The sequence below is a fragment of the Varroa destructor genome, unplaced genomic scaffold (genome assembly GCF_002443255.2).
Source record: "Varroa destructor unplaced genomic scaffold, Vdes_3.0 BEIS01000003.1, whole genome shotgun sequence".
Lineage (NCBI taxonomy): Eukaryota > Metazoa > Arthropoda > Arachnida > Mesostigmata > Varroidae > Varroa > Varroa destructor.
Window position 1 is genome coordinate 14,878,965 of NW_019211456.1, and position 14,165 is coordinate 14,893,129.

Consider the following 14,165-nt stretch of genomic DNA (forward strand, 5'->3'; position numbering starts at 1 on the left):
TACACTTAAGCGAAGACAAATCATTGCTGGGTGTTCCTTCAGTATCGTATGTCGAATACGAGCTCACACTACAACCCGAATTAGACCCAATTTCGCCGGGCAAATTAGGACAGTTTTGTCTCTTCCTCTACAGTTGTATCGAGAGAGCTCGGATCAGCTCGTTAGCCTTGTTCCCGGGACACTTACTAGTGGCATTCAGATTACCGCGGCATAAATCAAAAGTGCCCTCCGATGTCAAGGATGAAAACAGTACAAAATTGTACTTTAAGATGACGTCAACAAAAGAGACCAGAAAAACGTTTCACTAGACTTATTTCATTTTGCTAAACGTTAAAATTTCGATCCCGCCAGAGCAAATAAGCTTCTGTAGGGTTTCTAGCTAACCAAAGCATCTACACCTAATAATCGGCTATGCAGGTTGGAGTTCACTTTTTGCAGTTGGCTAAAACGAAAAGAGGCTATATTATCAAAATCATAAGGCAACCCTGCTCGTAGCCTATATATAACAGAAGGGTTGCTTAGTCCGTTCTGATTAGGCAACAATTTTGATGGTCGTCTCTTCTCACACGATGTTCCCTGTATTGTTTTGGATAAGTAATATTTAATTGATATTTAACTATAAATCTATGTACGCTCGAGACAACAGGTGTGATGTTACGTTTACAAGGTCTACTTTACACTATAAGATGTAAATTCACTAAGGTGAAAAGTTAATAAGTTTATTATATATTTCTAACTATCTGAATGCATTTTACAACTTGTACATATGTCTAGATACATTAGTTAGTTTATATTCACGATAAACAAAAATAAATCAATGTTACAAATTGAACCGTTTATGAAATGGCATACGGCATAATGGCTTACGTCGTCGGCATTTTGCAAATGGAATGCATCGCAAGCTTTGCTTCGCAACAGATTATAATTATTATTATATTATAGTACAATATTTTATTTAATTCGTAACAAATAGCGTGATTCGACCTACTTCTTCAAAAAAATCTAAACTACTAGTTTTTTTTTTTTTTTTTTTTTTTTTTATAGATGCTCCTAATATATGGTAAAATCAGTTAGAAAATACTGAATGGGGTTTTCGCAAGCAATTTGTCAACAGTTTACCTTCGACGACTAGATGCACAGTTAATCTCGCTGCTGCAGCTCTATTTCTCGCAGTACAGGTATAGTTTCCAGAATCGGCACTTTCCGCCTTTCGAATTGCCAGTCTCGACCCAGTTTCATCACTAAGGATAGTTATTCTTGCCGATGAATTGATAATAGAACCGTCTTTCAGCCACGAAAATTGTACATTTTCGCCTTCTGCCACTGTACAACCAAGCGAAGTTGTCTTGCCGTGTTTTGCCAATTTGTACTGTGACACCGGCTGTTCAAGTACGATACCGTTTGCATCAGCACTTAGGATGCCAATCGTATTGGCCATAAGAACTGCGTACACTATAGCTTCCCAGCATAAGTGGTCTACCGAAGGTAAACATCGTTTTTTAGAACATAGTATTGAATATTTGCGAGACATCATATGCAACAGCGTGTCACTTAAATAAAGCACGTGTAATGAAGTTTCACAGAAGGTAGAGCGCTTCTTCGAAACAAGTGATTTTATTGCTAGTAGAAGTAGATTCAACGTCGCCGAGCTTCAAGTCGTTTGCCTTGTCGGAGTCTATGTCTTGCAAAGGCTCAAATAAGGGTTGTACTCTCGTTTACAGTGCACGAGCGCATCGTTTCCATAGGTAGCGCCACTATTTAAATCGTGCAGCAATTTACGAGTGTTTGAGGCGAACTTTTACCCATTAGTAACTACTTCTTGAGAATCAAACAATATCCGTTAAGAAACCAGAGTACTAGGATACGTCAGGGTATTAAAAATGATTGAGTAATGTGTGCAGGTTTGAACGAAAGCCGACTGCGCTGTGTCTCTGGTATCTCCGTTTGCCTTATGTTTGGAACCATAATGATAATCGTTTCCACGCATTTTGTCTCCACGCAACGCGAAAATCTGCCCCATAGTAAAACTGTGTTCGCTAAAACACTCAGTATATATTGCATCTTTATATCCTGGACATGATACCGATTAAAATACTAACCGAAGTACTGATTATAATTATTTACAGTTGAGCGTTTTCGTTCTTTCTTTCTTTCTTTCTTCTTACCATAAAAAAATGTACGCTTTTTAGTTCTGGTATAGCTTTTAACTAGAGAGACCCGGATAAACAGTGGTTTTTCATGGATTTTAAGGTATTGTTTATCCGATGATATGAGGTTTGACAGAAGCAGCTATTTCACAAAATAGTGTGGCTTCACAAACACAATATATTGTGTTTGTACTCATGATCAATGAGCCGATACATTACTGCGCCCACGTATTATCATCGTTGCGTTACACTGCCCTAGGTTCTAGGAAAACACTTTTTTTTTTTTTTGTCGAAATGGAAAATTATCACTTTCGCATTCTGATAATATCGCATTAAACGTAAGCAGAATAGATAATGTCTAAATGGCCGTTCGATCTACGCACTTAAGTTAATAGTCATGGTTGAATTAGTTCAACTTTAATGAGGTGATTTCAAGCGTTGCTGTAGGAAGCAACGGCATATTTCCAGGTAAACGGGTTACCGCACAGCGAATAGCAAAACACCATTGACTCTTATCAACAAACATCGTTAATATCTGATGGGGTCCCTTCTAGTGACCCCTTGCTCCTGCCATTTTTGACGACAGCATCACAGGTACATCTATAAGAGCACTGAGGCATAGAACCATAATGAAATCTATCCTTAATCGTTTACATCCAACGCTAGTAAGACCATCGTCGCACACCCACGTATAGACATAATGTACACCCTTGAACTCACATACACAATTTGCCTTTTATGCATAGCTTATCAGGCTGGAATTCTATCATTATTCGCGCGCAATTGCTTTATCGGCGCAGCCACGATGATAAGAAACACTCATAGTACGAGTGATATATATATATAATGCGAGATAAAATAGTAAATACAAAGACAGCGTGTCGGATTTTTTGATCACTTCATCTGCCTTTTCTATACTTTTTTTTCGTTTCGGCATCCTCTCAGCTTCCGCTGCTGTCGCCATGATGAATGCCGTCATTTTGATCGATGTCGATGATGATGTTGTTGCTATTATTATCATCACCATGCTACGTTGTCGTCCGGCAGACAATCGACCAGCATGGAAATAAATGAAGCGAATAGAGGATAATGGGGAATACATTGAATTGGTTGTTATAACGGCAAACAGTGGTATGGTTTAGGGAAGGGCTTTTGGCGGTAGGGGGAGGTGACAGGCGAGAAAAATATATGTGAGAGTCAAGCTGTTTCCGGTAAAGTTGATGCGAGCTATACCATCTGACTCAACGTGGGGCGACGTCAGATTCGAATGTGCCGTCGCTGCTACGCAATTGAGACGATTTGTCCGTACGCCTTTTTACATCTGAATTTCCCCAGTCTTCTGGTTATACGGTTTAGCTTTTTTGCTCTAGACATCCTGTTTTGTCTGTAGGCAAATTAGCTGACAATGGTAGCGGGCGGAAGCCGCAGTGTCATCCGTAAACAATTATACCGGCGCAACTATAAGGTCGTAGCAAAGGGGGGACAATGATAGAGATAAAAGAAAGTTAGCGATCAGTTTCAGCACTTGGACTCAAAGGACCTGGATGACAGGGCTTCGGGAGGAAACAATACGTACGAAAAAGTAATATCTCAAGTGAACCAGAATCGTTCTCGATGATGTTTCTCTATCGGCACCTGATTACTATCATAGTACGGTATAGCACTAAGCTGTTTATGTATTACATCATGCTTCGAAGCTTCGTTTTGCTTAGGCCTGCAGAGTAACTTAAATCAACTTCTCAAACGAGCGTTTACTGAACAGGTTTGTTGATAACAGTATGTGCTTACTTCTATTTCCGAGTTAAAAATAAATGACACATATATTCGATACCATCATCTATTCACACATTGCCGGACGCACAATGTAAATAACTTCATTGTAACTTTCTAATAAAAAGTATATTAATTGTGTTAACTTTTTCTAACGTATAGAAGGAAAGACATAAAAATAAATTTAAATCAAAATAAATGCTAAAAAAAAAAACGACAACCAATATGCAGATACTTGTCAGCAGCGATCACATCCTTTTGTCGTACTTATCTCCGTTGGTAATTATGGATATTTATGGACCTCATTCTCATAAAAATCAACAAGGTCACTAACTGAGCTATAGAAAGAGCTTCAGCTTCGAACAACGAAGAACTCTTCTATTTACGACATCTCAATATGATACGACGGAGCGTTAAGTCGGAAGAGGTCAGCCAGCGTGTTTCTATCCAGGTAAACAGAGGGCGCGTAATTTTAGTCCATACACAGATACTATTGCTACTATTGTAAGATGTATTCGTAGACAAAAATGTAACTAAAAGTAACGCCGTGTTAGAATCAACAAGGCGGAAGTATAAAGTTACCCCACATCCTCCTTACTGGGAAATGACGAGTTCAAGAAAATGAATGAAACTTCCAGAAAATGTGATTAATCCTATGACCTCTTACATCTTACAAACTACCAAAAACAGAAATATTGTTTCTTGACAATACACACAATTGTTTGTTGTTCTCCACTTCCAGCACGATCCTGCTGTAGAGATTAATCAATATCCAGTAATTACACCGAAAAAAAGAGACATCACGTAAAGGTATCACGTAATAGTATACACGGTGTCATAACGTGGAATAAATGGAATCACCGTTTGCCGCACGTTCGTGGTAAAAGAACAACATCGAATTTTACTACCTTCCACGCTCCTTGTGCTGGCGCCAAGATCAAGCAACCAGGCAAAGGACTGCTCAAAGACTGCCGATGTAAACACAGCTCACATGTTATGCCAGTAAAATATTTACTGCTTCTGTTAGTTAATATATCGCTGACTATAGTAAAGTACGCTATTTCGACCAAGTTCAAACTGCTATTTTCTAAATGTTTCAAGGGGAGGCAATGAAAACATTGATAAACAAGCTGAACTAATGTTGGCCACGGGAAACGCCAGACGCGGAACTGTTGGCAAATATATGATATGCAGGATAATGAATATATGAACATCTACACTATGAGAGAGAAGATTGACGTGTTCCATTGTGTTTGGTATTTACGGTCAGAACTTTGACAACACGGTACCCGTGTGCGACATACGTCAAAGTTAAAATTCGCTAAACGATGTTTCAACAGGTTCCAATCTGGTATAAGTCCTATACTATAGGCAGAACTGTGCGTGAATTTTTTTATGTGTATACAGTGCGATAATTGGGGATTTCTCAACGTTGTGAAGCGTTATAGAATTAAGCTGGTTGTGAAAAATCAGCAAGACAGAACATTAATTATAACGAGGCCTCGATGTGTTGTTGGAAGCTGTGCATTTTATGATATGTTTGGCAAAAATATAACTTTCAGGAATTCTACGTTTGGCTGTAATTTTCTGCAATGTACAATAGCGTCTATGTTATACAAACTTACGCTGGATATTAACGAAAGTCGTTGAACACTTACCGCTCACAATAAGCTTGGCTGAAACGCTGGCTGACGAAATGGCGTTGGTGGCGGTGCAAGTGTATTTCCCGGCATCTTTTCGAGCGATATTTCGTACGCTTAAGATGCTTGTGACATCTTCGGTTCGGATGCGTGCCCGAGAGCCCTGAATAGGCGCCCCGTCTTTTTCCCAGGAGAACGCGACATTTGAGCCCTCGAGGGCTGAGCAAAATATTTGGAAGCGGGAACCGATGGGTCGCTCGGAAGAAGCCATGCGATCGAGCACGATCACTTCTGAAAATAGCGCTCCAATCCATTAAATCAGTGTCGTACTATTCAGGCAGTGGGTAACTTGCTTGTAACGTAAAAGCGAAGGTAACTAGACCTCATCATTGGTCTGGACCCGTAAAAATAACTTACGTTCGGGGTAAAATATAACTACTCCAATTTATCTGAGTGAAAGGGCTTTTGCTGAATATAAGCGATCCAACTTTTGTTATTTTTGTAGAAAGAATCTTACGAAATCATCATATTTGTAGTGTGTAATAGAAACCTGTATACTGGAGAAGAGCGGGGACGCGAGGAGGGAACATCGCTATTTTTGTTCGGCTTTTGTAGTTGAACTTGTTTCGATTGTTGATTAACTTATTTAAACTTAAAAAATAACTCAAATTAGTCAATCGTATTTGTACAGTAAAACTTAGAAGTTCATAGTACATAAGTAGCTCGATCAGATTATATGAGGTGCTATAAGATATGCACCACTATATGAAATTGAAGTTCTGTATTAAGTTACGCATAAGGCTTCACTAGAAAAAATTAAATAAAAAAGATGACAATTAATGAATACACGTTGTTAGCCCTTCACTGATCTTTTTATTCAGATAGCGATGCGCATTTTATAAATAAATTGATATGATTTGGAATAAATTGTCTAACAGAAATCTCGATTTACTACGTTGCTTTACGTTACGGCTAAATAAATAGAAGCCACTAAGTATTAGAGTGCTTGTGGTTAGTTCAAATAAGCCCGTACCATTCTGAAACCTATTGATAATGAACGTTACGTCAATCATTGTCAGAAATCGTATTCTAGACTGGCCATTTTTTTCCATAATTAGTAAGGAAACGCATTCATTACATTGAAAGAAAACTTCCCGGCAAAAGAAGCTTTGGTTACCGGGGTATCTTACATACGTTCAAGTTACCGGGAACTAAGATAGTCAGGGCGATCACATACCTTGGAATACATTTTAATATTGAGCTCGAAAAAAGTTGCGAAGATTTAATCTTTACATAAAAAGATATACATATATTGAACAATTGCGCTGGTTATCTCTGTTCGATGTATAGGCAATCTCAATCGGAACTAATCAGCCGACAGGGTTTTCAAGCTGTAACCACGCAAGGCTGTAGGGTCATTTTGTCTCCGTTTTTGTTTTATAAATGGCCGTAACACATTAACTTAAAACTATCAGGGATAATTTTGCAAGCAACCTAGATACTGGTAGATTTTATAAAACTTTAAATAAGATCGCATTTTTTTAATGAACTTTTTTCCTTCTTTTTATGTAAGGGTCTCTTTGAAATCAGCTTATAGTTTAAGGAACGCAGATCATGATTTTTAGGTACATGTTTCCCGTCCTGGTACGAGTGCCCATTAGCTAATTTACAATTTCAGTTGAAGCAATAAACTCCCAGCAAACTCAGGCCTAAATAACGCGACATAGGATATAACAGGTATGTACAGGAAAGTATTCCCTTATCCTCAACTTAACAAAGTTCGTACCTTAGTCGGCCAGTGAGTGCTCCAATCAAATATATACATATATACCTGCATCGAAAACGAACTGCATTGTCAGATGGACATTATAAGCCGCAAAATATGTTTACAAAACGATAAAACACCGCTCTGCTGTTTTGTTACGATTATCGTTTATATTTTCCACATCGGACATGCCTGCATACCTTCACGTGTTGCAGCCGTAGACGCTGATGCCGCTGTCAGGAGAAAACCGAAGAAACATCTAACCCACATCCCTGCCAGCTTGGGAAACTTATTTAATCCAAAAAACGATGATAAGTTCATGACTACGATCAGCTTACGCACTAAAGTGTCGAGCCTCACGCTTTATAAACGTCCGCATATATTTTCGCAATGACAAAGTTGGTAACCGATTGGGAACGGTGAGCGGGTCACCTTATTAGATAAGAAACCAATTACCAACCCTGTAAGCACTTGTTATTGTTACAGGCAGATATGTCCGATTGCACTAATTGTTCACCATTATATCCACCTTGATCAGAGTTCTTTCCATGTAGAGTTTTGCGATAGAGGTACATACACAGAAGTAGCAGTGCTTTCCAGTAGTCTGTCTTCAAGAGTTAATGTCTTCGTCCGATTGCAGTCATTCCTTCGAATCGGAGCCGCTATGCCTTGTACCTCGCACGGACTATAGGTTTCACTGAATTACCTAAGCGCAGGACTACAATCTTAGTTCTTGCGGTTTCTTTTATTATTACGACCAGCGTACCGTCCCGTACGATATAGACGGTAACGCAGAGGCTGGCGGCGAGTGTGCTCCAGTACGCGACAGTTGAATAGTAGCCGCGCAAATGTCTTCTTAACCAATCAACACTCCAAATAAATACCGCCAATTGGACAACCGCTGAATCAAAACATTTCATTCACCGCTCGATCACTATTTCACTCTAAGACGTACGTCTCCTAATTTTTCCTTCTGCTCTATCTGGTCACTTCTCGTCATCTAGCGAGAAACTATAGAGAGATCCAGTTTGACAATGTTCGACCCAATCAGCTGTCAAAAGATCATGATCGTATCATCACCCGATTGGCAACCGGTGTCAATGTTGACTCTGCCCGGTGAAAAACTTGTGGACTAAATATGGCAGAGTGACTGCCTCTACCCTCACATCGTTACCCTTTACTGTGTATGTATCCGTGAGTTTAATTAATTTCAGATAGAAATTAACTGTGAGAATTGATTGTCACAATGAAGATGTGGCGTTATTCATTCAGACGAAAATCAGCGCGTTTTTTTGCTTCTTGTTGATGAGGCAATAGATGCTGAACCAGGCATTCGGTGGTGTCGCAGATACTAGTCGTCGTGACCGGTGCGGGCGGACGCGATGAGGTCTTCCTCGAGGGAAACACATGCGCAGGGTAACAAAAGAAAGAGACAGAGGGATGACTGTCACCGGTGCTGTTTCGACCAAGCGCGCGGAGAAAGAAGCGCCACTTCTGGTATCGCCGTCGTGGGAGAGGCGAAACCGTGACGGCAGCCGTCACAACGTCAAGTAAACTGTTCGGCGCCATCTACTTAGTTTCCTGCTGCTAGCGCGAGAGTTATCGCTGCTACATTGAGGTACTTGTTTATAAAACGAACGAGTTAATACGGAAAACAATCAACGACGTCTAGCTAATCTAGTGCACTAACTATGCGATAGATATTAGAAAGATGGTCGCGTTTTGTCGTTTACGAGCTAGACGTGAATTAGCAGTTTAAGAAGTTACTTTTCAAACAAGTACTACTTACGGGCTAGATGGTTTGGTGGGACACAACGAAAAGTGCTTACAGCATGCAGGATTAAGACCTGTTATCCTAATCCATTAAGATTTTTAATAAAATTCATTCAGGATATCTATCCGGTAATTACTGTGGTCTCTTTCTCAGGATAGAGTCACTCAGATTGCAAGATTATAAAAACGGCTGCTATTAGTGGCAATCAAGAACGGTCGGTTCCGGAGAAACCTACCAAAAAAAAACGGTAACTCATTCCACTCGTCCATCGTGGGATGAGTGCGACGTTCATTACTGGACACCGTGAAACGGAACCAATAATTCACAATGACAGTTTGATTAGATAACAAGCACCCTGCCCGTACATTCGGACGTACCCTATATTATGGCGCAGAGTTGAATCTACAGTAAGCTATTTTTATAACGGCACCATTTGGGAATCAGCAACTAGGATTGATAAATAACGCCTAAATATAACAATCAGGCCCTTAACTGCAAAGTTGTAACGCGTTGCTTTGCTAAACTTAAAAACATCTGAGGTAACCTAGGTTCATAACAGAACGTAAACAAGCCATGCGTCCTTCTTGGGGTCAGCCGTTCGAAATAATTCCTAGTATTTTAAGCCAAACGAAAGCTTAAAAAGCATGCAAGCTATACATTTTAGTAATACGAAAAAATGTGCAAGTAGAAGAACCTGCTTGGCATTGAGAGCCTTGTCAGATTGGGTTAAAAAGAAGCTCTCAGCTGTTGTTCGCTAAAGCCGCATCCGTGACCGTATCAGGCTCTCCCTGCTGCCTGTTATTCATAGGCCACATTTAAGAGCGTAGTTATATCTTGAAAGCGAATAATTTTCGGCCGAGAATAAAATCGAATATTTTTAAGTAATGCTAGTTCCGCGGACGGCTGCTAATTGCGTGTGTACCAAGAGCGAGAATCGTAACGACAACTTTGATCTCGGATCGGTTGCTAGTAAAGCGAAGCAGGAAGCAGAAAGGTGAAATAATCACTCTCGGGAATCTTGCAGACGCATTAGAGATCTTTTTTCTTCTTTTGAAAAAACTATTTTGAAAAGTTATTTCGACGCAAAAGGGGCTCATAGCAAGGATTCCCAGCTATCTTCATACCGAGCGAATCCAGATCCGCCAAGAACTATCTCGGGAGCACTTTAACACGTTTACAAGGTAATCATACTAACTCTAACGCGCCTGCAGAGATAATAAGACATGGCTGCATACGTACTACGTTGCGAAAAACGCTATCGCCAGTATATTGCTTCAAAAAATAGCTTACTTCAAAGGAAGCTATAAGATCCCTAGCAGAAAACGTTACAGGGTTGAACTTTGTGATTTCATACAAGGTACTTTCATTGTTACTAAAAAGAACCATAGAATCCACTAAAAAATGCACGATTCCTTAAAGAGTGAGTACTGGACTCTCTATTAGCATAATGCACGGGCTCTATCTGCACTGTATTTTTTGCAGCAAAACTTGATGTCTGTGTATTTACTTACTTGTCTTTCCAAAATTGAAAAGCTCTGAAGAAAAAAAACTTTTAGATGGTCAGGAAGATTCAAAAGCAACAACGAAACTAAGGTAATTTATGTTTTTTTTATTTATTTTAAGCTCAAAAACAATATGAATAGGTCGAGACGCATGGACAGTAGAACAGGCGGGGGTTGCCTTTAAGTGTACAACAAAGATTCAGAACGCGCAGTTGATGCCGAATCTCGATTCATTTTTTTGTTTCAGCAGTGCGTGGTAGTAATCTTCACTTCAACCCATACGTGTTGTAAGTACTTCTTGTAGAAACCTAGTTCAAAGAACCCTGCAACAGATATACAAACATAAATTTAACTGAGGGTAAGTCTATATCGCTTTAACCCCCCGAGCAAGGAGTTAAGGGTAGTGGCCACTTTTTCTCATGTGAGCTGCGTAATGTTGGATTGCCCCAATTATCCATTTATAATGACGCTGATGCTTAATTTCCTACCCAAATTAAATTAGCTTTATTAGGATATATTCCCCACAAAAATGACGAGCACGGACATCTTCGTATGTTTTCGTTGATGGCAACTTGCAAAATAGTTGAATACAAGGTGCATACTATGCCGCGTTTCGTATACGTGATAAGCTGGTCGCTATATCTACTATTGGGTGCTAAGTTCCATGAGTTTGACGTACCATAAGTAATACGACTGCAAATTTCTCATTGTGCGTAAGTTAATTTGTAGGACATGAGTCAAATGGTTTGCTTCAACGCTGAAATGCATACGTAGTAGTCATGGTGAACAATATTTTCATAAGCCTATGTAAGATGCAGTAAGTATAGACAGAACCGTGGTAACATGTGGGTCATGACAATGGCACGCTCCGATACAGATTCAGAGCATCGCGTCGGCGGAATTTCATCTTAAATTAGTCTGAGCAAATCACAAAGGCCGCAATCGGCTACAAACCGACGTCGCAGAATGCACGAACTTAGCCGACGTCGCTATAAGCAATCGTAGGAGAACTTTACGGGCAAGTCGCTCCATAAATTCTTATGGTACAAGTAACACTCCATAAACCGGAATAAAATACGTTCGTTTGCCATAATCGTAAAGGTGGGGCATATGTTATTTCAGAATTATTCTATTAATACAGCTTGGCTATGATTTTATTTCAATGCCAGAACGGATGGAAAATAGAGATTTTTAAACCGTGTAGTAATTTGCTTCGATCTGTCCATCCCACCCTGTATATACATCTTTTAAGGCGAGGCAAGTTTCCAAGTGGCTATCGGTATTTTATGTCTCCCTTCGATTTGTGGTTCCTCAATTATACTTTGCTTATATATCGTTTGAATAATTTCTCTTCGAAGTAAATCGTCGAGACGATTTGCCGTATTACGTATTAACTGTGAACCGAATTTCGAATCTGACGTCCGATACGGCCATCAAGCATCAGCTCGTAAAGTTCAAATATCAAATAAATAATACCTTATCTATTTTACATCTTACGCTAGCCTTTCATTTCGCTTGAGATCGACCAGTAACTTACACGCTAAGGTCAAAATAGAACTGTTCGTATTGATTCAAATTATATATTTATGTAACATTGACGGAAGTTCAAACAGCGCCCCTGCTTTCTCTCAAAAAAGGCAACGTATCTCATTGTTCGTGGGCATTTTGAAAAAATTACTAAGCATTTAATAAGATATATATATATACTCGGTATGTAATAATTTACAATGTAACATTGGGGTAAAAACGTTTATAGGTTAACATTACATCATACGACGACTTTTACAGTTTTGCTTTAGAGGAAACGAGTGCTCATTTTATTATGATTTCTCATAATAGAAATTGTAAGAAAAAACGGCCCCCTCATGCGGTAGGTTACTTGGCTTTTGTGGCCAGGGATTCTCCTCCGAAAAGTCGCTGGCTCGAACAATTGTATGACATAAGGCGCAAAATTCTCATGATTGGCCGCTAGTGAACTGCATTGACCGCACAAATTGTTAAGCTTTGATCATCATATTTCGGTTATTTTCGCAGTTTCACTTGTCTTGTTGTTATTTCATGTTTCTTATTAGTTTAGCTATTGTTTTTAGTTTTTTTTTTTTACATACGAAAAAAAATAAAGTTCGTAAATCATTCAAACGGCTTAATCCACTAAATGCTAGATTATTTTCTGCTAAACAATAAATCTAACATTAAAAATAGGTACAACTTAACTTATGCTAGAAACAGATTTTCAGCTTTCTATGGAGCATAGAGCGTCAAATCAATAGCTAATTAAAATGGGAACTACTACCGGATAAAACTATAGCTACTTCAGTTACGAAAAATGACAGGGTTGATTTGTCACTTCCAACGATTAACTTAAAAAAGAAACTGAGCAAGCGTCTGAGAACAAGCAAACTGAAATCTGGGAATTTCGAAACCCGAAGTGCCTATATTGTTTTCGGTACTGTGAAGACAGTTATATGACTGACTCCCCAGGGTTAATCCTCCTGGGAATGGGCTCAGAGCTATCTGTACCTGTCCACTAAGAGTAGAGCGTTTACATGCCCAACGTGGTATCAGCTGCCGGACCCCCACAAACTGAAAGAGTCTTCTTGTCCGTTCCTCCGTCTGTTAATTTGTCGCGAACCCGCTAGCTGTAAGATTTGTCTCCTCTTTCCCAGCAGTCTATTGCATAATACAGAGCACAGCCAAAACTAAGTTTGATCATATATGAGGAGGATTCGGGTCGCTTGAAGGTGGATTAAAGCAGCGTATTTTGGATTATGGGATGGTTGTGTGATCCGTCCTAGGTTGCCTGACCTCTAACTCCAAAGCTAGACAAGATGACAAATACCGATAATCATGGATTACGGCGTATCGTCAAGAGTCTAGTGTTTCTGAGCGCATCATATTAGATAGTCTTAACACCATCTTCCATCGTCAGCGGCTTTATCTGCCTGTAGTTATTATCTTTACTTCAGAGTAATACGATGTGTTTTTTTGATGGACGCTTTTTTCAGCAGTTTAGCTCGGATGAACGTTTATAAACGTTCATCCGAGTTTATTCTTGTCGGCGCCAAAATTCGAATAAAAATTTACGATTTTTTCTTCGATAACTTGATATCCATTACTTTTAGAACATCATAGAAATCCAATCTCAAAGCAAACATGAACACTGTAACGGTTATAAAGGTTGAGCAGGCACATCTAAGATTTACAGATTATTTTATCAAGAAATCGTAGCAATAGTTAGCACCACACTTACGTACCACCTGAGTAGGTTCTGAAGAATTTAGATGCATGCATTTACCTTTTTAGAACCTTTACTTGAGATCATCAAGAAGTCTGGTCATCTATAAATGGTTACCACTTGCAGGATCGCTCTTGAGGTGGACGACTCTGAAGTAGGAGCTGGAGACACATGTGTAGCCATTGCTCGGTTACGAGACCTAGCGTGCGCACCCAGTGGTTTGCGCAGTAGTTGTCTAGTCTAGTTGGGCTAGTCTAAAAAAGCCTCAAAGCCAGAAGCTGTGAGCGACTCCTGGCCGAGGGGCGGCTTAAACGAACAGGTAAACGTAAAGA

The 14,165-nt window shown here is 39.6% G+C and overlaps 1 protein-coding gene across 1 annotated transcript; it reads right to left on the bottom strand.

Moving 5' to 3' along the window:
* Window positions 1–2,148: 2,148 nt before the first annotated feature.
* LOC147756568 (peroxidasin homolog) lies at window positions 2,149–8,895 on the bottom strand. The gene is made up of 3 exons (XM_086982563.1): window positions 7,523–8,895; window positions 5,576–5,848; window positions 2,149–3,605 (listed from the first exon to the last, which is right to left on the bottom strand). The coding sequence occupies exons 1-3, from the start codon at window positions 7,641–7,643 to the stop codon at window positions 3,592–3,594; spliced, it is 408 nt and encodes a 135-aa protein (XP_086838689.1). The 5' UTR covers window positions 7,644–8,895; the 3' UTR covers window positions 2,149–3,591.
* Between the last annotated feature and the right edge of the window lie 5,270 nt (window positions 8,896–14,165).

Excerpts from the sequence above, each read along its gene's own strand:
- LOC147756568 (XM_086982563.1), bottom strand. The coding sequence starts at position 7,643 with ATGAACTTATCATCGTTTTTTGGATTAAATAAGTTTCCCAAGCTGGCA. Across the intron at positions 5,849-7,522 it reads TACGGCTGCAACACGTGAAG|AAGTGATCGTGCTCGATCGC; the intron begins GTATGCAGGCAT and ends CGCTATTTTCAG.